At 43.9% G+C, this 23326-nt stretch overlaps 1 protein-coding gene across 4 annotated transcripts in view; it reads right to left on the reverse strand.

Annotated features, from left to right (window-relative positions):
* The window catches only part of TRIO (trio Rho guanine nucleotide exchange factor), a 748009-nt gene that overhangs the window by 510706 nt on the left and 213977 nt on the right, over positions 1-23326 (reverse strand). For all 4 annotated transcript variants that reach the window (XM_056520137.1, XM_056520140.1, XM_056520138.1 and 1 more), the window contains exons 13-14: positions 22579-22753; positions 16501-16696 (exon numbers count right to left, since the gene is read on the reverse strand). In XM_056520137.1, coding sequence (XP_056376112.1) covers positions 16501-16696; positions 22579-22753 — 371 coding nt within the window. The remainder of the gene's footprint in view (positions 1-16500; positions 16697-22578; positions 22754-23326) is intronic.

Consider the following 23326-nt stretch of genomic DNA (forward strand, 5'->3'; position numbering starts at 1 on the left):
ACTGTCATTTAAGTAGCTCTGGCCGGGGGAAGGTAGGAAGGAGAGTTAAAGTTTGCTTTTGTTTATTTTTGCAGCCCGGGCACAGGATGACTTAAAAGATTGTCACCGCATATCTCCTTTAAGTCAATTCGGGACTAATGTGTTGAAACAAAAAATCAAATACATCTCTCTATGGCATAACTTTTTAAAGTCTCCCTCTTATCTTATCTATTGGGGTAACTTTTAAACTCTCAGAGTTTTCATCATGGTATTCCAAAAACTATGTAATAAATACTTATTTTTAGTATTGGACCTATCTTTATTTAAACACTGTCTTAAAGGATTTATGGCTCGTCCTATATAACTTAGTTGGCAAGGAAATTGTAGCATATATACAAAATATTTGGAATCACATGATTCGATTAGGTAAAAAATAAAATAGGACTTGATTAGGTAAAAAATAAAAATAAGGAATAGGATTAGCATTATAAATACAATATCTTTCCCTTTTAAAATTCATAAATTCTCTAAGGCCTTTTCTATTAATATTTTTAATTCCTGATTGCCAATCTGAAATTCCTACTGATAGGTTTAGATTTTTATGAATTCCTGGTGGTAATATTGATGGTCCATGGTGGAATTTATTGGCCAATTAAATATTAATGTAAGAAAAAAATCGACAGCGAAACCACCAAAAAATATTTGTGGGCCAAAATTGAAAAAAAAAAAAAAAAAAAAAACGCCATTTTGTAACTTTTGGGGGCTTTTGTTTGTACACAGTGCATTTTCAGTAACTTATCTTTATCCTATAGGTCCATACGATTAAAATATATCCTACTTATATAGGTATGATTTTGTTTTACTTCTGGTAAAAATCATAACATGCACGAAAATCAATACATTTAAAAATGTCCTCTTCTGACCCCTATAACTTATTTTTCCGCATACGGGGATGTATGAGGGCTCATTTTTTGCGCAGTGATCTTAAGTTTTTACCGGTATCATTTTCGTTTTGATGGGACGTTATCATTTTTATTCATTTTTTACACTTGTATAGCCCCCATAGGGGGCTATAACATGCGATACCTTGATTGCATACACTGATCAATGCTATGCCATTGCATACACATAGCATTGATCAGCTTAATCTGTGCTTGATTGCTCCATGCCTGAGATCCAGGCTGGAGCAATCAATCGAAGATTGGACAACGAGGAGAAAGGTAGGGACCCTCTTCGTGTCCTCTCAGCTGATCGGGACACCGCGGTGATCCCGATCAGCCCGACTGTGCTGCAAGGAAGCATTTTTTTTTTTAACATTTTAGATGCGGAGATCAACTTTGATCGCTGCGTCTAAGGGGTTAATACCAGACATCCCCGCGATCGGTGATGTCAGTTATTAGCCACGGGTCCCGGCTGTCGATAGCCGCTGGGACGACCCGATGTGACGCAGGGTCAATGTGGGTCCTTAAGAGGCTAAATTTTACTTCCCATATGGATGCCTGGGAGGTGGTATTTTTGGATATGGATATTAGCATCTATCAGCGAGCGGTTTGCACGAGGACCCACTTTAAAAAGGTAGATTCACACAGCTATTTCAATTTTAATAGCTGTTACCTGAAATCATGGAAAAGGAATATCCCATTTGACCAAATGAAAAGGATCAGGCGAAATTGCAGTTCTATTAAGGACTGCCAGAAACAACTATTCTTCTTGAGAGGACGCTTTAGGGGAAAAAGGAATCCTCTATCCTTGATTGATGGGGCACAGAGAAGGGTTGAAAATCTGAGCCAGGCTGAATGTTTTGATAGACCTAGCTCCAAAGGGGAGAGTACAGGGAAAGGGAGAAGTTTAATACAGCCTTCTTGACAGGATATAATGCATCCCATACACAAACCACATACCATCTTGGAAAGAAATTGGAGCACACTAGTTAGTGACCATATTTGAGGAAAATAATTACACAGAAACCTAAGTTTGTGTAGAAGGGCACGCACACAAGAATTTATTAGCTCCATAAGTAACCTGTCAACAAAAAATAAAGGGAGGGACCAGTATCCAAAAATGTAGCAAGAAAATAAATGTGTTTATAGTAAATAAATGTATATCTAGTTCCACAGCGATTTATCACTTTTATATTTGCATTTTAATACATTTAATACATGAGCCTTGTTACGGACATGATATCACTGTAGATGGAACGCAGTAAGCGTTCCACAGGACAGACATGCAAGCGTTGCATGGCACAGGATGGATGTGACGTTTATGCATTCCATAGGGCAGATGTGAAGCCGTTGATCTGACATTCAATCCAGAACTTGGAGGAAGCACTCAGGGAGCATCACATCCGGCTAAGGGGATCCGGATGTGAAGACTTCAGCGTCCCACTTGAGAGAGGAGTGCATTTTGCTTATGTGAGTATAAAAGATGTTTTTTGCTTGTACATTATGCCTGAGGAAGGGAGGCGGACGTTAGAACCCCCTGAAACGTGTTTAATATGTCCTAGTTTGTATACATATTTGCTTTTTATTTATTTCATTGTTAAATTATTGATTGCAAAATCAAAATCCTTGTATTGAATCCACTTTGCCTCTAATTAAGGTATTGGGAACAAAGGAGAACAACATTTTGGTCTATTGTGGATGCTTACCTGAAAGGCTGGTATATCTGCAGTCACCACTAGTGAAGTAAGTTTGATATAACTAAAGGTTGGTTTTTATCTTCGTGATTTACCTTTTTCCTTAGCGCTGGTGGCGTGTTTTTTTTCTTTTTCTTGAATATGACATGGACAGAGGTGTAAGCAGAGAGCACTGTGGTCAGACAGAAAAGAACAACTCGAATCCTCTGTAGTATACAACAGCTGATAAGTTCTGGAAGGGTTAAGAATTTTTTATAGAAGTAATTTACAAATATGTTTAAACTTTCTGGCACCAGTTGATTTGAAAAAAAAAATTCTCTAACGGAGAATCATTTTAAGGACACAGCCAATTTTATTTTAGAGGTTTTTTCTTCCTCCTTGCCTTCTAAAAACCATAACTTTTATATTTCTAACCACAGACCCATGTGAGGGCTTTTCTTCTGTGTGACCAATAGTACTTTGTAATTACATCCCTTATTTTACAATAAAATGGATGGCAAACTCAAAAATTATATTTTGTAAGAGGAAATTGAAATATTTTGGAGGGTTTTGTTTTTTATACCTTACACTTTACAGTGAAAATTACAAGTTTTCTTTATTCTGTGAGTCAATACAATTAAAATGGTACCAATAATTACATACATTTACTTTATTGTACTGCATTTAATTTTTTATTTTTTTTTCACAAAATGGGTATGTTTAAAATTACCCTATTTTGACCACCTATTAACTTTCATTTTCTGTATATGGGGCTGTATGAGGGCTCATTTTTGGCGCGGTGACCTGGGTTTTTTTTTATACCACTTTTGCAAATACGTGACTATATGATTGCATATTATTTTCTTTGGAATGTGACGTGACCAAAGCACAGCAAATTTGGACTTTTTATGTTTATGTCGCTCACCATACGGGATGATTTACATTATACTTTGATATACATACGCTGTGATACCAAATATATTTATTAATTATTTTTTTACGCTTTTTGGGGATAAAATGGGAAAAAGGAATTTAACTTTTTAAAAAGTATAAAAATCAGTTTTAGGGGTGGGCTTTTAGTTTGGGGTGGGGTTTTGGGGCAAATTACATTTTTATTGGGGGAGAGGCCTTTTAACATTTTCTAAAAATTTTCTTACCTTTATGTCCCTATAGAAGACTATTTATTGCAATCAATATATTGCTAATCCTGTTCAGTGCTATGCATAGGCATAGCACTGACCAGTATTATCTACTTTGGTCTGCTCGATGTGAGATTAGAGAAGTCGACCCAAGGAGAGCACCGAGGGCATCTTAGATGATACTGAGACTGCGCTACGGGCGATATGGGCTCACACCTCCTCCATCTCCAGCAGGTATCACGAGGCGGCATTTATAATCTTGACCCATTGGTACTCTGTCCCAACTCAAATTTACTAAATGTTCCCCTTCTCCTCTCCTAATCCATGAGTTCTGGAAGTATCTGTTGCTTTCCTCCTTTTGGAGGGAAGTCTGGGCTTTGCTCTACTTTTCACTCCTGCCTTCGTTCTCCATCATTCTGACAGTGCAGCTTCACTGACTGACTATTTTAACTTCACTGTGGGGGGATTCATCAATCTATATAGCGTAATTTTAAGTGTATTTTCTTGCGCAAAATCTTGCGCAATAATATTTTCTGCGTTCTTTTTTGTGCGTCATTTTTGGTGGAACTTTTTCTAAAGATGTCACCCTTCGGGTGTACCGTAGAGCCATTTTTCCCGTAGACATCGATTTACTAACTGCGTGTTTTTTTTGACGCACAAAAAGAACTCAAGTCTCATTTTTTTGTGCAAATATACACCACCTCGGAGGACACGTACCAAAGTGTGTATTTTCACACAGTAAGGACTGCAACTCCCATCATGGACAGACTCTGCCCATGATGGGAGTTATAGTCCAGGGGCTGAGGTGCAGATCGCAGCAGGTCATTATCCAGAGACGCGCTGCGATCCGCATTTATTAACTGTAAAAGCCGGCGGTACATGCGGCTTCACTGCACTGACACGACTTCTAAATACACTGTCATAATTCATAATCCCCGCCGCCGGGAGAGGAGAGCTCTGATTGGTGAAAAGCTATTCTCCAATCAGAGCTCTTCTCTCCCGGCAAGGATAATGAATCATTACAGTCTATATAGAAGCCAGTGGCAACGCCATGTAGCCACATGTACCACCGGCTTTTTAATTTAAATGTGGATCGCAGCAGATCATTTTGGAGATCTGCTGTGATCCGCCTTACATCAGTGGCCCCCCAATTTAACCCGTTCCCGCAGAATGACATATATAAAATGTCATGATGTGCAGGTAGTTCGCAGATCACGACATTTATACATGTCATGCAGTTAACCCGAAAGAGACAAAAAAAGGAGCGCTCCATAGTGTAATAACGCCAGATCGTACAAAACGCTCAATGTAAAGTAGCGCTTACCAAAACAAGTTGTGCGTAAGCCAGCACAACATGGATAAGGGTGTATAAGGTGATCCACTGTTGCCGCTCCACAATTTGGCACAAGAAAAAAAAACAACAATCACCTCCAAGGAAGGGTGGAGCTCAGGCGCTGAAGGACTAGGCAACTCTCAGGACACAGGACAACAATAAGTTTATTCCCAGTATGCAACGCGTTTCGTGTGTTCTCAATAGTTTCATTAAGACAGTTAGGAAATAAAGTGCCTACCTTGAAGATCCAAAATGATTCCCGATTTACAAGTTTTTCATATCTATTAGGTGTATCTACGGGAACCATTTCTAAAATTTGGACTTTCAAGCAATCCGCGTTTTTATTGTGAACTGACATAAAATGACGAGACACACTATGTAACAAGAACCCGTTTTTTTTATTAGAACTGTGCTTGTTCATGCGGGCACGAATCAGCTGGATGTTACAGCCGACATACTGTAAACAACACTCACAGGATATTAAATAAATTACAAACGAACTATCACAGCTAAAAAGACCTTTGATGTAAAAAGTATCATTAGTAACTGTTGATCTAAAAGAATCTTCAGTGCACACCATCCTACAACAAAGACAGCGTGATTTATTGCGCATGCCACAGTCACCTGACGAAACAAAAGAAATGGGTTTGGATCTAAATCTACTGGGGGCAATTACTCTGTTTACCCTACATGGACTGCTGCCTATGTATGTCCTAGGAGCAGAAGCGCCCGATGGTAATTCCTATTTTTCCTGGATTATATCCACCATTGCTCGTTGATGCGGATAAGGTACAGTCCACTTTTTAGAACGATGCAATGCATTTTATTTTGGAACACAACGTATTTTCGTTTGATGGCACTTTAGACAGGCAGACAAGTGGCTGTGCAATGGGGACTTGTTTAGCCCCAAGTTACGCAAATTTATTTATGGGGCGATTCGAGTCCCTCCACATAGCACAGTCCCTTGAGGTCCCCCGAACAAGCTAGCCTATTTGTCGATTATCTCAATCACAACGATTGGGGTTTGAAATTTAACTTCTCTAATACACATATTGCATTTTTAGATCTTTTAATAAAGGAAAATGAGGATGGGGCAATTTTTACTGAAACTTATTTTAAAAGTGTTGATTTAAACAGTTTTTTAGATTTTTCAAGTGCACACTACCCCCAAATGGCTGAGAAATGTTCCGTATGGACAATACCTGCGCATTCGCAAAAATTGAACTTTAGATTCTGATTTTACCAGACAAGCACGCACTTTAAAAGAACGTTTTATAAGTAAGGGGTACCCTACATCATTACTTTCAGATGCTTATAATAGGGTACAAAATCTAGCACAGAATGAATTAATATCAGCCAGTGTAAATAGGAATAGTGATAACATCAAAACTGAGTGTGATTTTAAGTACAGAGGAAGGCGCAACAATCTGCGGATAAAAGGACTTCCTGATTCAGTTCTTCCTGAATCGCTCTCATCTACCCTCAAATAAATATTTATGAAAGTACTTGGAGACTCCTACCTTCTCCCAATCTAAATTGAAATCGAGCAGGCTCATAGAGCCCTTAGAGCCTAGCTAAAACAGCAAGAACCCCCCAGAGATGTTATTTGCAGGTAATTCAATTCTACAGTTAGAGATGACATACTCCGGAAATCAAGAGGTCTATCTAGTATTGAATTCGAAGATACCCCCATTCTCATTTTTCAAGACCTAGCACGTATTACCTTATCTAAATGAATCCTCCTAAGACCTTTCACAGAACTTTTGTGCTTCAAAAGGTGTGGCTTATAAGCAGCTGTTTCCATTTGGTCTTCCCTTCTCTGCGGCTGGTAAACGCTTTACCACCCGTTCCCGCTTGAATCTTACAGATGCTGTGTCTATCTTAGAATGGGATTCCGTGGATGTTCCAAACTGGGCGGCTGTCACAGACCTGACCGATCTACCCTCCATCCCAATACCAACACCTTGGGAATCTGTTGGCTCTACTAAACCAAAGAAACATTGAGGAAAACTTACTTCCAAAAGGATAGACTTAAACGCCACCTGATTTTCTTATACAGGGACCTTTCTTCACTCGTTCTTCAATATACCACCGTCCGCCTGGTTGAAGTTTACTGCTATATACCCTTTTTCCTTCTTCTATGACCCAACCTGTACAACATGGGTGTCAAACATGCAGCCCACAATGAATATATTTGCGGCTTGGCAAAGATATTCATTGCTCTGGCCATGGCCGGATCATCATTGGCGCTCCTGGAGCGCCTGCTCCGGGCCCCGTGCCCGCAGGGGCCCCCGTCGCATTCAGGGCATCCCTGTGTCCCGAAAAATCTTTTCAGGACACAAGGATACCCCGGTTACCTCTCTGCGGCCCTGCGTTAACTTCAAAACACAGGGGCCGCTGGGAGGTAGCGCACGCAGGGACGTCACTGACATCCCGTATGTGCGCCCATAGGAGAAGAGTGGAGCGCAGCAGTGAGGATTACGCCTTGGTATGGTAAGTTACCACTCACCAGCACATCATCTTCGGTGTTCCGACCACCATTTCTCCAGTCCCGGGACCTACTGTTATGGCCCATAGGCCATAGCAGTAGATCGTGACCCCGGACCGGAGGAGTGGTGGTCAGAGCACTGAATTGGGGCAGTAAACAGACAAAGCCTCCAGCCATACACTGTATATGGCTGATGGCTGTATGTCTGTGGGGGAACTGTACTGCCCCATAACTAATATGGGGCATGGAACATCTTAGCTATGAGGAGTGATTAAATGAGTTACAATTGTTTAGTCTTGAGAAGAGACGTTTAAAGGGGTACTCCGCCCCTAGACATCTTATCCCCTATCCAAAGAATAGGGGATAAGATGTCAGATCGCCGGGTTCCCGCTGCTGGGGACCCTGGGGATCGCTGCTGCAGCACCCCGCTATCATTACTGCGCAGAGCGAGATCGCTCTGCACGTAATGACGCGCAATAGCCGGAGCATAGTTACGTCATGGCTCCGCCCCTCGTGACTTCACGGCCCGCCCCCATCAATACAAGTCTATGAGAGAAGGCCCCCTGCCATAGGCTTGCATTAAGGGAACGGGCCGTGATGTCATGTACTGCCATTCATGTCCGAACGGACACTGGATAAGGGCGTCTCAAGAGACAAAAACCTGACAACAGGGCACTCCATTTGTCCTGAGGGAGGAAGATTCGGGCACTCTCTGTGTTGAACCGGAGGCCCAGAAAGACCAGAGATCGGGAGGGAGAAAGGTTGGATTGCTCCTCGTTGATCAGCCACCCGAAGCTGGTTAGGGTCAGCAGAGTGATGTGAAGACTCTCCTCGTTCTGGATCCGGGACGGGGCCTTGATAAGCAAGTCGTCCAGGTAAGGAAGGACAGACACACCCCGGGACCTGAGAATGGCCATGACAGCCGCCAGGACCTTGGTAAAAACCCGGGGGGCTGTAGCCAGGCCGAAGGGCAGAGCCACAAATTGAAAGTGACCCTGCGGACAGGAAAAACGCAGAAAACATTGATGAGGAGGAAAAATCGGAATGTGAAGATACACATCCCGAATGTCCACTGAAGACAGGAATTCGCCCTGATCCATGGACGCCACGATCGACCACAGGGACTCCATACGGAAGTGGCGAAGATGCCGATTGAGAAGCTTTAGGTCCAAAATCGGACGGACTGAATCCTCCTTTTTGTGCACCACAAAGAGGTTTGAGTAGAAACCCCTGAAACGGTCTTGTGGCGGGACAGGCATGATAACCCTCTGCTGCAGCAGAGTGCAGATGGCAGAATGAAAACCTTTTGCCAGAGTAGGTGAACGAGGAGGCCAGGATCGGAAAAAAAACGATCCCGGGGAAAAGAAGCGAACTTGATTCGGTAACCGTCGGAGATGACGTCCCGAACCCAAGAGTCCTGGACTTGTGCCAAATAGACGTCCAGAAGTCCCGAAAAAGAAGTAAACGACCGCCCACCCGGGACGGAGTCCCAGGTGAGGGCGCCCCTTCAGGTCGAGGCGGGTTTACGGGTTCCTGATTTAGCGGGAAATCAGTTGGAGGGATTATCCTGCTTCCAGGAGGAGCGAAGTTTGAAGGACGGGCCCTGCCTACCTTGCGAGGGGCTCGATTTTTCCTGGCGCCCTTGACCCAAGGGGCGAAAGGACCGAAAAGAGGTTGACTTACGAAAACCCCCACGAGCCGCAGTGTTGCGAGCCTTGTTCTGGGGAAGCAAAGAACTTTTACCTCTTGTAGCCTCAGAGATTATGTCATCTAGTCGCTTTCCAAAAAGGCGACTGCCAGTAAAGGCCATAGCCGTCAGTGATTTCTTGGAAGCCGAATCGGCGTTCCAAGCTTTGAGCCACATAGAACGCCGAATGGCGACCAGGTTGCCAGACGCGACAGCCGCACAGCGAGCAGACTCCAACGAAACCTGGCATAAATATTCACCTGTGTCCGACACCTGACGGGCAATGTCAGCCAGATCGTCCAGGGAGGCCCCGGACAACAGACCCAAGTGGAAAAAAAGCCGGAAGCAGGGAGGATCCCACAGCTTGTCCGCTGGATGCTTAAAGGAAGCGGCATCAGCCAACGGTAGAGTGGTGGATTTGGACAAACGGGAGACCGGAGGGTCCATCGATAGCGGAACAGTCCATTTAGATATAAGGTCCTGAGGGAATGGACACAGAGTCTTCAGTTTTTTAGAGCCTTGGAAGCGCTTCTCTGGAAGTTTCCAGGCTGTCTCCAGAAGCAGATCAAACTCCTTATGAGACTGGAAGTACTTAGGAGAGCGAGGAGCGCGGGCAAAGGAGACCTCAGGAGCAGGGTCCGAGGGTCCTGTAGACGGAAAGTGTCCCTCACTGCAGACACTAGGCCATCCACCAAGTCAGACATGGAGGACAGTTCCTCAGAATCCGAATGAGGTTCTGCCAGTTCACCAGGGGATCGGGAACGGGTAGTTGAGGCTCCTGATCTGGGTGACCGGGATCTAGACTGGCGGTTCGGGGGAACGGCCCCTAGGAGAACGGTCGCGTGACCGGGAACACCACCTAGTAGCGGGAGATCTGGAGCGCGAGTGGCACCTATGATCAGGAAAGGAGTCAGGATACAAGACTCATGGGAGTCTGTGGGAGCACCTGCGGTCCGAAGAGGCTGAACTAGCTTCCTGAGAAGGACGCAGGGAAGACTGCTTTAAGGCTGTAGCCACATCCTTAGAAGCTTGCGTCAGGTCTGAAATAGTCTGGGAGAGGGAAGCCACCCAAACCTGTGTTGATTCAGGAGCCACAGACCCCGAAGGAGAGTCTTGGGTGGGGGTAGTAGGGAGTGAGGAAGAGCAGGCAGAACAAGTAGGTACAGCCGAAGCCCCCGAAAATGTAACCCTACACACTGTGCAAGCATAGTTACATAGTTAGTATGGTTGAAAAAAGACATACGTCCATCAAGTCCAACCAGGAAATTGAAGGGAAGGGTGTAAGGGGATAAGGGAAAGGGATAGTTAGTGACCAAAGCAGGTGGGAAGGTTGTAAGCTGGGGGCAGACATTGCCAAGTACAGCCAATTAGTGAGAGAAGAATTGGAATGAGCTCACCCAGGTTCCTGGACGTTCTTACCCATGGATATAGGACAGCCGACTGGAATGGAGCCCACAGGAGCAACGTGCAGCAGCGTGTGAAGGAGTGAGGTAGGCTCCGGTCACGTGACCCAAAGGAGGAGCTACCATTCGCGCACTTGCACGGGAGAGGCTGAGACAGCCTGTATCCTGATAGGCTGAATCAGCCCTCCCTGTGCCAGCGCCAAGAGTTGGCACTCAAAGAGCGCAAAGAAGGGGGCGGAGCTACACTCGGCCGGGACCAGGCCGAAGCCGCGGAGTAAAGTGTAGGCCTGGTACCCGGCCGAGATGGACGCGCAGAAGTCGGTAGCCGTCAGCCTCTGCTGGGACGGCTGTCTGAGCAGAGGATTGTCCGCGGCGCTGGAACCCAGACGGGACCAGTGCAGATGCTGACAAGCAGCGGCCTGGTACCGGTCATCATGCGCCGGAGAAGCCCGCATTGGAGACCGCCCGCGGGGCGGAGCTAAATTAGCGGGCCGGACCCGGCCGAGCGCGCCGCCCTGACATGGAAGAAGCGGCAGCCGCCGCCACTGCAGGGGCGGCAGCCGGAGACTGTATGGCTCACACTGTCTGGGGGGTCTGCAGCTGACTCACTATGTGTGAGGAGCTGCCACCCCCAGACGAAAACGCACTGTGATCAAAGTCACCACTGTCCCTACCCCACTTATAAGGGGTCCCCCCCCCCAATAAAGACTGCCCCCCTTTGGTAAGCCCTATACAGAAGAGGGAGGGGGGATTAGGGGCGTAAGGAACTTACCTGAACACGGAGGTATACTTACCTCCAGAAGGTCTGTCCCCAGAAGTCTTCACCAGACTAAGCCTGCTGCATCATGCCAGGCTTCTTGAAGCGGGGCGAGCAGAGGCAAAAGGTGACCTGGACCCAAGGTACAACCTGGTGCTGGCCGGTGGCGAGGAAGGGTTAACGGACCATACACTATGGTACCGTGCCCTTCAGTCGCATGTGGGGAAACAGGCAGCGCCATGCTCCTGTCGCCCCTACCTACAAAAATAAAAAAGAAGAAAAAGTCTAAACACTAACACTAAAAAATAATAAAGATCAGACCTGGAGCAATCCAGATTCGTGTTGCCTCCTATGACACTAAGCTAAAACTGAGTGTCTCTAAGACAGGAGGTGGGGTATACCCTGCTGGGAGGGGCTGACTTTTTTTGTATGCCTAGTGTCAGCCTCCTAGTGGCAGCAAGATATAATCACAGTTCCTGTGTCCCCCAATGGAGCTGAATGAGAAAACTAGATTCAAAAAAATTAATAACATTTTTGAATTCCACTTCCACTTTGCTTAAATTTCAGTGAAACACCTAAAGGGTTAATAAACTTCCCAAATGTCACTTTTATTACGTTGAGTAATGCAGTTTTTATAATGGGGTGATTTATAAGGGGTTCTTACATACAGGCCCCTCAAATCTACTTCAGGACTGTACTGGTCCCTAAAAAAATCTGATATTAAAATTTTCTCTATAGTTTTGAAAATTGCTGCAAAACTTCCCATAACGTCCTTAAAAAGTAAAACAACATTTAACAAATAATGCCAACATAAAGTAGGCATATTGTAAATGTGAATTAAAAACAGATTTATGTCATAACTATGTTTTTTAAATGGGCCTTGGTCATTAAGGCCAACATTTGCCTGGTCCTAAAGGGGGTTTAAAAAAAAAAAAAAAATTATTAGATTGTGTCAAACATTAACAGAAAGGATATTTCAGATGCATATTTGGCAACTTGAATTCCTTCCCTTTCTTATGTCTAAAAGTTGTGTCCTTCCGTATGAAAAAGTTAATCATCAAGTCACTTTAAAGGGGTACTCAGCCCCTATCCAAAAAATAGGTGATAAGATGTCTGATAGCGGGGTTCGGTCCCCATCTCAGACATAAATGGAGGGGGCGTGGTGTGACAACACCACGGCTGCCTGCAACAAGCGCTTTTAAACATAAACATAACACAGGGTGCTGCGCGGAGATTGCGGGGAGTCCCAGAGGCCAGACCCCCATAATTAGACATCTTATCCCCTATGCTTTGGATAGTGGATAGCATGTCTATAGGCAGAGTACCCCTTCAAGTCATTTTCTGATAATACATCTCTAAGTGGTAAGCGGCACACAACAAGTAGATCTGGACTCCTCACTGCCAAAAAAAAAAAAAAAAGCATCCAAGTAAAACTCAAATCATTTTTATTCTTTAACCCCTTAACGACGGAGGACATAAATGTACGTCCTGGTGAGGTGGTACTTAACGCATCAGGACGTACATTTACATCTTAAGCATAACCGTGAGCATCGGAGCGATGCCCGGATCATGCGCGGCAAGTCCCGGCTGCTGATTGCAGCCAGGGACCTGCCCATAATGGCGGACATCCGCGATCCCGCGGATGTCCGCCATTAACCCCTCAGATGCCATGATCAATACAGATCACGGCCTCTGCAGCATCGCGGTCACTTAAATGGCTGCCGCGGCGATCCGGCCATCCAGAACGGCAGACAGAGGTCCCCTCACCTTGCTCCGCTGCCTTCCCGGCGTCTACTGCTCTGATCTGCCTTCCCGCAGACCAGAGCAGAAGATGACCGATAATGCTGATCAGTGCTGTGTCCTATACATAGCACTGAAAAGTATTAGCAATCGAGTGATTGCTATAAATAGTCCCCTATGGGAACTATTAAAGTGTAAAAATAAAAGTAAAAAAAAAATGGAAAAAACCCTCCCCCAATAAAAACGCAAATTGTCCATTTTCCCTATTTCACCCCCAAAAAGTGTTAAAAAAATATTTTATATACATATTTGGTATCGTCGTGTGCGTAAATATCTGAACTATTAAAATAAAATGTTAATGATACAGTACGTTGAACGGCGAGAACGTAAAAATAAAAAAAAAGTCCAAAATGGATGCTTTTCTATAACATTTTATCCCCCAAAAAATTAATAAAAAATTGATTAAAAGTTCTATATAAGCAAATATGATATCAATAAAAAGTACAGATCACGGCGCAAAAAATGAGCCCTCATACCGCAGCTTATATGAAAAAATGAAAAAGTTATAGGTCTTCAAATAGGGGGATTTTAAAACGTACTAATTTGGTTAAAAAGTTTGCGATTTTTTTTTAAGCACAACAGTAATAGAGAAGTATGTTATCATGCGTATCATTTTAATCGTATTGACCAGAAGAATAAAGAACACGTCATTTTTACCGTAAATTGTACGGCATGAAAACAAAACCTTCCAAAATTAGCAAAATTGCGGTTTTCTTTTCAGACCAAACTGATTTCACTACACAAATAGTATTTTTTTTTGTTGCGCCATACATTTTATGGTAAAGTGAGTGATGGCATTACAACGGACAACTGGTCATGCAAAAAACAAGCCCTCATACTAGTCTGTGGATGAAAATATAAAAGTTATGATTTTTTGAAGACGAGGAGGAAAAAACGAAAACCGAAAAATTTAATTGTCTGCGTCCTTAAGGCCCAAATGGGCTGCGTCCTTAAGGGGTTAAAGCAGAGCTTTCCAAAATGTGTCATGAAGTGTCAGTCGCAGTGTGTAGGTAAGTCACACAATAATTGGCCTATATCAGTTTGCATGTACTTTTACTGTTTTACTGCATGTACTGTTGTATTTATGTATGCACACTAGGGTCAAGCGATCATACAGGTACTGCCCATACACAGCATATGTAATGGGGTTGAAACAGTGTAAGTGTTTCAATCACAGTGGGAGGGAGTATGACCTAAGACTGGATTATTGTGTAACAAAATTATGCATAAAAAAAAAAAAAAAAGTGTGTCATAAAAAAATAAAAAGTATGAAACGCTCTGCTTTAAATAAAAAATGTCAGGTCCTCTTCCTGGTTGCTGGTGGTCGGTGAGTCGTACTGCACCCAGTCAATCACCGGCCTCAGCGAAGTCCCACCTCGGCCGGTGACAGGCTGAGCAACAGTGTGACGTTTTTGGCCCCAGCAGCAGGTGCCGAGGCAGAAAACGTCACACTGACGCTCAGCCTATCGCCAGCCAAGGCGGGACTTCGCTGCGGATTGCGGCAGAGGCCAGGAAGAGGATTGCGGCAGAGGCCGGAGTGGGTTGCGGGAGGTATCAGGGGAGTGATGGAGGGTATGTACCTCTATATTTTTTTTTTTTTTTTTACTGTCGGCAGTATGAAGGACAATTATCCCATCCTGGAGTACTCCTTTCAGCCAAAAGCAACACCCTGAAACAGCAATGTCTGCAGATGGGTCCTCTTCCCTTCTGAGAATTCTGGCTTGGCATTAAATCCCAATCAGTTTCTGAGACTCTGTAACGGGAGCTAAACGCTGATGTTTAGGGGATGCTACCTGTGAAGGTAGTGTGATTGAGTTGCTTTACATATTCATTTTCCAGAATGCCCAGTGTGCTAATGGCCTTTGAAACTCCACACACCAAAAATGGTGCCCGTCTTCATGGATAATACTTACCCAGTTTACATTTTCTGTAAATTTTTCAGCAATACTCTGGGTCCAACGGGCAAAATGCTTATGGTTAAGAATGGAGGGTGTATACCTCTACACATTGGAGCTCTGACTAGACCCCCTGAGAATCTGTGGTTATGAAAGTAGAGTCTGCTGGTATCATCTCGTTGGCTATACACAGATCTTCTCCACGCTTATGGTGAGAGATTCCCATTGATGATCCACAGTGAATGGGAAGGGGATCAAGGTCCTCTGACTGATTATGAGTGGTCTACTGCCTTAGCACTCACCCCATTCTTATCTCTTTCTAAGGCCAACTGTTTGTCCCAGCTGTTCCTAGTATATCAAACTCTGGTGCACTTGCATAAGCTTGATCTCCAATCTGACTCCACCTGTCCCAGGTGTGGCCAGTAGTGGACCCTTTTATTTCATATGGTATGGGAATTAGCCATTTTAGTTACTTATTGGAAGGAAGTGCTCCTGCTCATTTGTAAGGTGTACAGGATCGTTTTGTCGTTTGAGCCTAAGCCCTGCTTGTTAGGTCTTATAGGATGTGGCACAAAGCAATCTGGGGTAGAAATTGGTGTACTTTGTATATTGTACCAAGCTAGGAAACTTATAGCCCAGTATTGGATCAGACCTAGCCCTCCTACTGTACTTGATGTTACTGCTCGGGAATCCACTACGGTTTGGCTGGAGAGGGGTGACCAGCGTAAGGCTACCCCGTAAGTTTCATGTGATATAGGGCCACTGGGTGTGCAAATTCAGGATAGGTTCATATGATTCCTAAATGGTGCCCTCCTCCGGCATCTGTAGGGTAAGTTTGGTTGGGGGGGGTTCTTGACCCACGGATGCCTCACTCTGAATGACTTGACTGCTGTTTGGAATAAATACTGGTAGTGCCTGCTTTGTCTGTACGCTGCATGTTATGTGTTGCTTTGTTCACTTCTCCTTGTCCTTTTCTTTGGAATGCTTGGACGGCTGTCATGGTTTCTCATATACCGGCTCACGTGAAGGTTTATCATGGATTGACTCTGTCTTGTGGTGAACTTGGGACTGTTTTATTGGTGCGGGGGGGGGGGGGGGGGGGAGGTTTGTTGAGGGCGGGGATATGTTCTTACTCTAGGTTTTAAAATAGTATCCGATAAAAAAAAAAATCTGTGTGCTTTTTTTTGTAATGTAGTATACCATGTGTAAATTAATTGTAGCACTACAATTATTTGGATATACGGCTTTAGTAGCACCAAGTACTGAATGTTATATAGGGATACCTGCTCATCTTTTTCTCCTTTAAAGTATGTGCACAGAGAACTATCCTTATAAATTAAAAAATATATATTTTGTTGTGATATAAGTATAACAAACACATTAACACAATTTAATATTAACATACCTGATGTTTGCACCTCATTGACATACTGGAGAAGTTCTTGTCCTTGATGGATCACATCAAAGGTCAGATTATTCATAGTTAGTGCTTTATCAGCATGGTGCTGTAACCGCTGCTCTGCAAGAGTCAGGTCCTCTGTGTCAAAGTTGCTCATTTGTAAAGCAAGTTCTTCATTCCAGGACTCCAAGTCCGATATGATCTGAAATTTAGAATGAAAATGAAAAGAAGGTAAACTAATGTCCAAACATAAAAATGGGTAACTCTTAAAATAACTTAAGCACAACCAAACAAGTACAAGGTTAGAAAATACATATATAATTTACATTGGTTGTATGCTAGAGGTTAACATACACTGAATGTTATGCATTAAACTAAATTTAAAAAAATTGCAGCATGAAATCGGCTCCCATGTTCCCTTACAGTGGCATTCTTGGAAAGTCAGAATGTTAGCCTTTAAATCTGTGTATGCTGAGCATTTAGAGCTCTGCATATATAAGCCATAGCAACTCACAAATCACTCACAAGCACCCCCCAAAGTATTCAAAATGATAATCGGTCAGCCTTTTAACCCTTTATGTGTTTCACAGGAATAGCAGCAAAGTGAAGGAGAAAATTCACAATCTTCATTTTTTACACTCGCATGTTCTTGTAGACCCAATTTTTGAATTTTTACGAGGGGTCAAAGGAGAAAATGTATACTTATATTTGTAGCCCAATTTCTCTCGAGTAAGCAGATACCTCATATGTCTATGTAAAGTGTTCGGCGGGTGCAGTAGAGGGCTCAGAACCGAAGGAGCGACAAGGGGATTTTGGAGAGTACTTTTTTCTAAAATGGTTTTTGGGGGCATGTTGCATTTAGGAAGCCCCTATGGTGCCAGAACAGCAAAAAAAAAAAAAAAACACATGCCATACCATTTTGGAAACAAGACCCCTTGAGGAACGTAACAAGGAATTAAGTGAGCCTTAATACCCCACATGTGTTTCACGACTTTTGCATATGTAAAAAAATAAAATAAAATTTCACTAAAATGTGTGTTTCCCCCCAAATTTAACATTTTTTCAAGGGTTAATAGCAGAAAATACCCCCCAAAATGAGTATGAAGGTACCCCATAAGTTGGCCTGTAGTGCACTACGGGCGAACTACAATGCTCAGAAGAGAAGGAGTCATATTTGGCTTTTTGAGAGCAAATTTTGCTCGGGGGCATGTCGCATTTAGGAAGACCCTATGGTGCCAGGAGAGCAAATAAAAAACACATGGCATACCATTTTGGAAACTAGACCCCTTGAGGAACGTAACAAGGGGTACAGTGAGCATTTACCCCCCCCACTGGTGTCTGTCAGATCTTTGGAACAGTGGGCTGTACAAAATTTTTAATTTGCGCAGCCCACTGTTCCAAAGATCTGCCAGACATCAGTGGGGTGTAAATTCTCACTGCACCCCTCATTACATTCCGTGAGAGGTGTAGTTTCCGAAATGGGGTCACATGTGGGGTTTTTTTTTTTTTGCATTTGTCAAAACCGCTGTAACAATCAGCCACCCCTGTGCAAATCACCTCAAATGTACATGGCGCACTCTCCCTTCTGGGCCTTGATGTGCGCCCCCAGAGCACTTTGCGCCCACATATGGGGTATCTCCGTAGTCGGGAGAAATTGCATTACAAATTTTGGGGGGCTTTTTTCCCTTTTACCTCTTGTCAAAATGAAAAGTATAGGGCAACACCAGCATGTTAGTGTAAAAAATTTATTTTTTTACACTAACATGCTGGTGTAGACCCCAACTTCACCTTTTCATAAGGGGTGAAAGAAGAAAAAGCCCCCCAAAATTTGTAAGGCAATTTCTCCCGAGTACGGCGATACCCCATATGTGGCCCTAAACTGTTGCCTTGAAATACGACAGGGCTCCAAAGTGAGAGCGCTGTGCGCATTTGAGGCCTGAATTAGGGATTTGCATAGGGGTGGACATAGGGGTATTCTACGCCAGTGATTCCCAAACAGGGTGCCTCCAGCTGTTGCAAAACTCCCAGCATGCTTGGACAGTCGACGGCTGTCCGGCAATACTGGGAGTTGTTGTTTTGCAACAGCTGGAGGCTCCATTTTGAAAACAGTGGCGTACCAGACGTTTTTTTTTTTATTGGGGAGGGGGGCTGTGTAGGGGTATGTGTATATGTAGTGTTTTTTACTTTTTATTTTATTTTGTGTTAGTGTAATGTAGTGTAGTGTTTTTAGGGTACAGTCACACGGGCGGGGGGTTACAGCGAGCTTCCCGCTGCGAGTTTGAGCTGCCGCGCAAAATTTGCTGCATCGCAAACTTGCAGCCTGATACTCGCTGTTAGCCCCTGCCCATGTGAATGTACCCTGTACATTCACAGGGGGGGGGGGGGGGGGGGGGACCTCCAGCTGTTGCAAAACTACAACTCCCAGCATGCACAGTCTATCAGTGCATGCTGGTAGTTATAGTTTTGCAACAGCTGGAGGCACACGGGTTGGGAAAAACAGAGTTAGGAAACAGACAATGTTTCCCAACCAGTGTGCCTCCTGTTGTTGCAAAACCACAACTCCCAAACATTCTCAGGTATGCTGGAAGTAGTAGTTTGGCAACATCTTTAGAGCCAGATGTTGCCGAACTACAACTCCCAGCATGCTTGGAGTTGTAGTTTGCAACATCTGGAGGACTACAGTTTGCAGACCACTAATACAGTGGTTCCCAATCTGTACCCTTCCAGATGTTGCAAAACTACAACTCCCAGTATGCCAAAACTGTCCAGGCATGCTGGGAGTTGTAGTTCTGCAACATCTGAAGGGCCAGATGTTACAGAACTACAACTCCCAGCATGCCTGGACAGTAAGGGCATGCTGAGGATGTGTACTTTTGCAACATCTGGAAGGGCACAGTGGTCTCCAAACTGTGGACCTCCAGATGTTGCAAAACTGCAACTCCCAGCATGCCCAGACGCCAAGGACTGTCTGGGCATGCTGGGAGTTGTAGTGTACAGGGTCCCATTACAGCAATGCATGTCGCTTCACGGCGACGTGCTTTGCTGTAAAGGGCCCGACCGCGGCTGAAGATCCACTCACCTGTCGCCGCCGCCGCCGTCTCCGCCGCCGGGATCCGGGTCTTCAGGGACGGGGTAAGTACCGGGGCCGGTCCCCAACACTCCCCCGTCGCGTCCTCCGGTCTTCCTCCCGTCCTCTCCGGACTTCCAGGAGCCGGGCAGGGCGGGAGGAAGTAACCCCCACCCCCACCCCTGCGATTGGTCGGTTAACTAACCGAAGAATCGCAGGGGGATCGGAGGAGGTGGCAGGCTTGCCACCTCGCTCCTATACTTCAGCATGGTCCTGGCTGTCTGTGACAGCCGGGATCATGCAAAATTACCGGGCGGTCGAGTCCCAGAGACCCGATCAGCCCGGTATCGCAGCAGATCGCAAGGGCGATTTCCCTTGCGATTTGCGGCGATCGCCTACATGGGGGGCCTACATGGCCCCCCTCGGCGTTTGCCCTGGATCCCTGCTGAAGGATTTCAGCAGGGATCCGCTTCCCATCTCTGCCGGGTGAGCGGCGGAGACCAGGAAAAGACCATGACATATGCATACGTCATGGGTCCTTAAGACCCAGGGTGTGATGACATATGCATACGTCATGGGTCCTTAAAAGGTTAATAGTTAAAAGGATTAAAAATTAAAGTGTTGGCCCTTTAAAAATAAATGAACGAGAAGTTATTGATGGGAAATCAGGAAAATACATAACTACAAATACATTTAATACATCACCAGGTCCAGATGGCATTTAACCACACATTCTAAGGACTAGTTTTTAGGACGCTTTCAGTTCTCCACCTACAGACCAATATGAGGGCTTGTTTTATGTGCTATCAATTTTACTTTTTAATGACATCAGTCATTTCCCAAAAAAAAAAAAGTGTGGGACAAAATTGAAAAACAAAATGCCATTTTGTAATTTATAGCAGCTTCTGTTTCTACGCAGTGCTCTTTTCGGTAAAAATACCTTATATTTAGTCTGTAGGTCCATACGGTTACAAGGATATTCAATTTATGTAGGTTTCATTTAATTTTACTACTAAAAAAAAAGCTACATGCATCAAATTTAGTATGCTAAAAATTGACCCCTATAACTTTTTAATTTTTACGCATACGGGGCTTTATGAGAGCAAAGTTTTTGCACCATGGTCTCTAGTTTTTATCAGTACCATTTTTGTTTTGATGGGACTTTTTGATCAATATTTATAAATTTTTTAGGGTATTCAAAATGACCAAAAAATATGCAATTTTGGAACTGTTTTACGTATACGCTGTTGACAGTGTGGTTTAATTAATGTTATATTTTTGTAATGGGAAAAGGGGGGTGATTCAAACGTTTATTAGGGATGGGGTTAATTCACATTTATTAACTTTTTTTACACAATTTTTTAGTCCCCATATGGGACTACTAAATGCAATCTTATGATTGCATACACTGTTCAATGCTATGCCATAGCAGAGCACTGATATGTGTTATCTGCGCTCGAGTGCCCCAGCCTGTTGGAGCCTGGCGGGAGCATCGCAGAAGAGATCGGATGGCAAGGAGGCAGGTAAGGGCCCCCCATTGTCCTCTATGCTGATCGGGCTAAATCAGGGCCATTGTGTCTGTCTATAATTCGGACATCAGTGTAAGTGCGAACTATCCGTCGACAAGAGACCCAGGAGGATTCTACTATGGTGGAGGTTCAATGATGTTTTGGGGTTGTTTTGCCTCTAATTACAGCACATGCGCACTGAGTACATAGAAGTCAGGAGCGAGCGCTTGCTCTGTCAACTCAGGATTTGGCGGCACGCGCACAATAGAGCTGACTGGACGGCCGCATGCGTTGTGGATGCACTGTGTAGTAAGACACAGCGGTCCCAGTGCTGGAAGGCAGGATAGGCTTGGCGGCGGCGGGGCTTGGCAAACCCCAAGCCGCGCATATCAGAATGTGCCTGATTTTTGGATAAAAGGTTTTAATTAGTAAGGAAAGAAGAACAAACCGCAATAAATGGCTGCAGTCACCTTATAATCATCTGGAACACCGTTATAGTGGTCTGGGGGGGGTCCAAAATATGATATTTGCGCTTTAAAGGGGTACTCCAGTGGAATTTTTTTATTTTTTTGGTGCCAGAAAGTTAAAACAGATTTGTAAATTACTTCTAATAAAAAATCTTAATCCTTCCAGTACTTATTAGCTGCTGAATACTACAGAGGAAATTATTTTCTTTTTTCTTTTGACATTACACGAGCACAGTGCTCTCTGCTGACATCTTTGTCCATTTTAAGAACTGTCCAGAGTAGGAGAAATTCCCCATAGCAAACATATGCTGCTTTGGACAGTTCCTAAAATGGACAGAGATGTCAGCAGAGAGCACTGTGTTCCAAAAAGAAAAGGATTTCCTCTGTAGTATTCAGCAGCTAATAAGTACTGGAAGGATTAAGATTTTTTTAATAAAAGTAATCTACAAATCTTCCTTATACATCTAGGGTATAGGTGTTTTTTTTTTAGCCTACCTTACCTCGGTCAGTATATAATTGTGAGCTGCACCACCCACTCTTTTGTATAATTTACAAATCTGTTTAACTTTCTGGCACCAGTTTAAAAAATAAATAAATAAATAAATAAAAAGTTTTCCACCGGAGTACCCCTTTAAGAACTATGTAACTCCTCCTCCATAGGGTGTTTTTAATTTATTTGATCAATTTGTCTACTGTGTGTGAACCCAGACGTACAGTTATGTGATGTTGACAACAACTCTTTTTGCAAAGTATGTGTATGAAAATGTGTCTCGAAATAGCAATACAGACAATAGCAACATATTTCAAATATTCTTTAACTAATACATACCAGCTGTTTCTACCAAGAATTGCTCGCCTATGTTCAGAATAAACTACCTTATATAAAAGACAATTCTTGTTAACAGCACTTCCTGGATAAATTGTCCAAAACATGTTTTCCTACAGCTCCACCACGGTTCCCATTCACACATCCTGTCATCTATACAGAAAGCTATAAAATCTGAGCAGAGATGCCATTAAGAGGAAAAGAAAGAAAACTTACATCAATTGCATCTCTTTCAAAAATCCGCAGCTGTAGGAAGAGTTCAAGTTTTACTTTTCTTTCTTGGAAAAGCTCCTCCATTTGAGATTGAGCTTCATCCAGCTGTTGAAGGACACTTTCAATATGATTAATAGAGCTATTATGTGGAGTTTTATTACTGGAAATTGCTGAATCCCTTGAAAACAAAAAGGGGAAAAAGCAAGTGATTTCATTTGTTTGGCAATCAGATGGAAAGTAAATGATTCAATGACAAGTCTATACTGTAAACAAGGGGTCCATAAACCTATGGCCCCCATTACAATTCTGTGCAGTCTCCAATCTTAAAGTTCATCTGTCACTTCATTTACAAATGGTGTCCCCATGCAAGGAAAACCTCTCTCTGTGTATTTGGTGGCTTTATTTTGTAAAGTGTCCCAGGGCCACAATGTCTCTCCTCCTGCTGTCATGCCGCTCCACTGGTTCATATACACACAGGTTCTGAAACTATTGCCAGTGCGTTACACACACAGTAAGTTAGAACCAGAATTAGATAATCAGCAGGCATGTCATCAGAAGAGAGGCGCATTGCAGACTCCTGGCCAAACATCTGACACTTGAAGATAATTTTAACCCCTTAAAGAGGTACTCCGCCCCTAGACATCTTATCCCTTATCAAAGGATAGGGGAGAAGATGTCAGATCGCCGTGGTGCCGCTGCTGGGGATCCCCGGGATCCCCGCTGCGACACTGCGCTATCATTACAGCACAGA

The sequence above is a fragment of the Hyla sarda genome, chromosome 5 (genome assembly GCF_029499605.1).
Source record: "Hyla sarda isolate aHylSar1 chromosome 5, aHylSar1.hap1, whole genome shotgun sequence".
In the NCBI taxonomy this organism is placed as follows: domain Eukaryota; kingdom Metazoa; phylum Chordata; class Amphibia; order Anura; family Hylidae; genus Hyla; species Hyla sarda.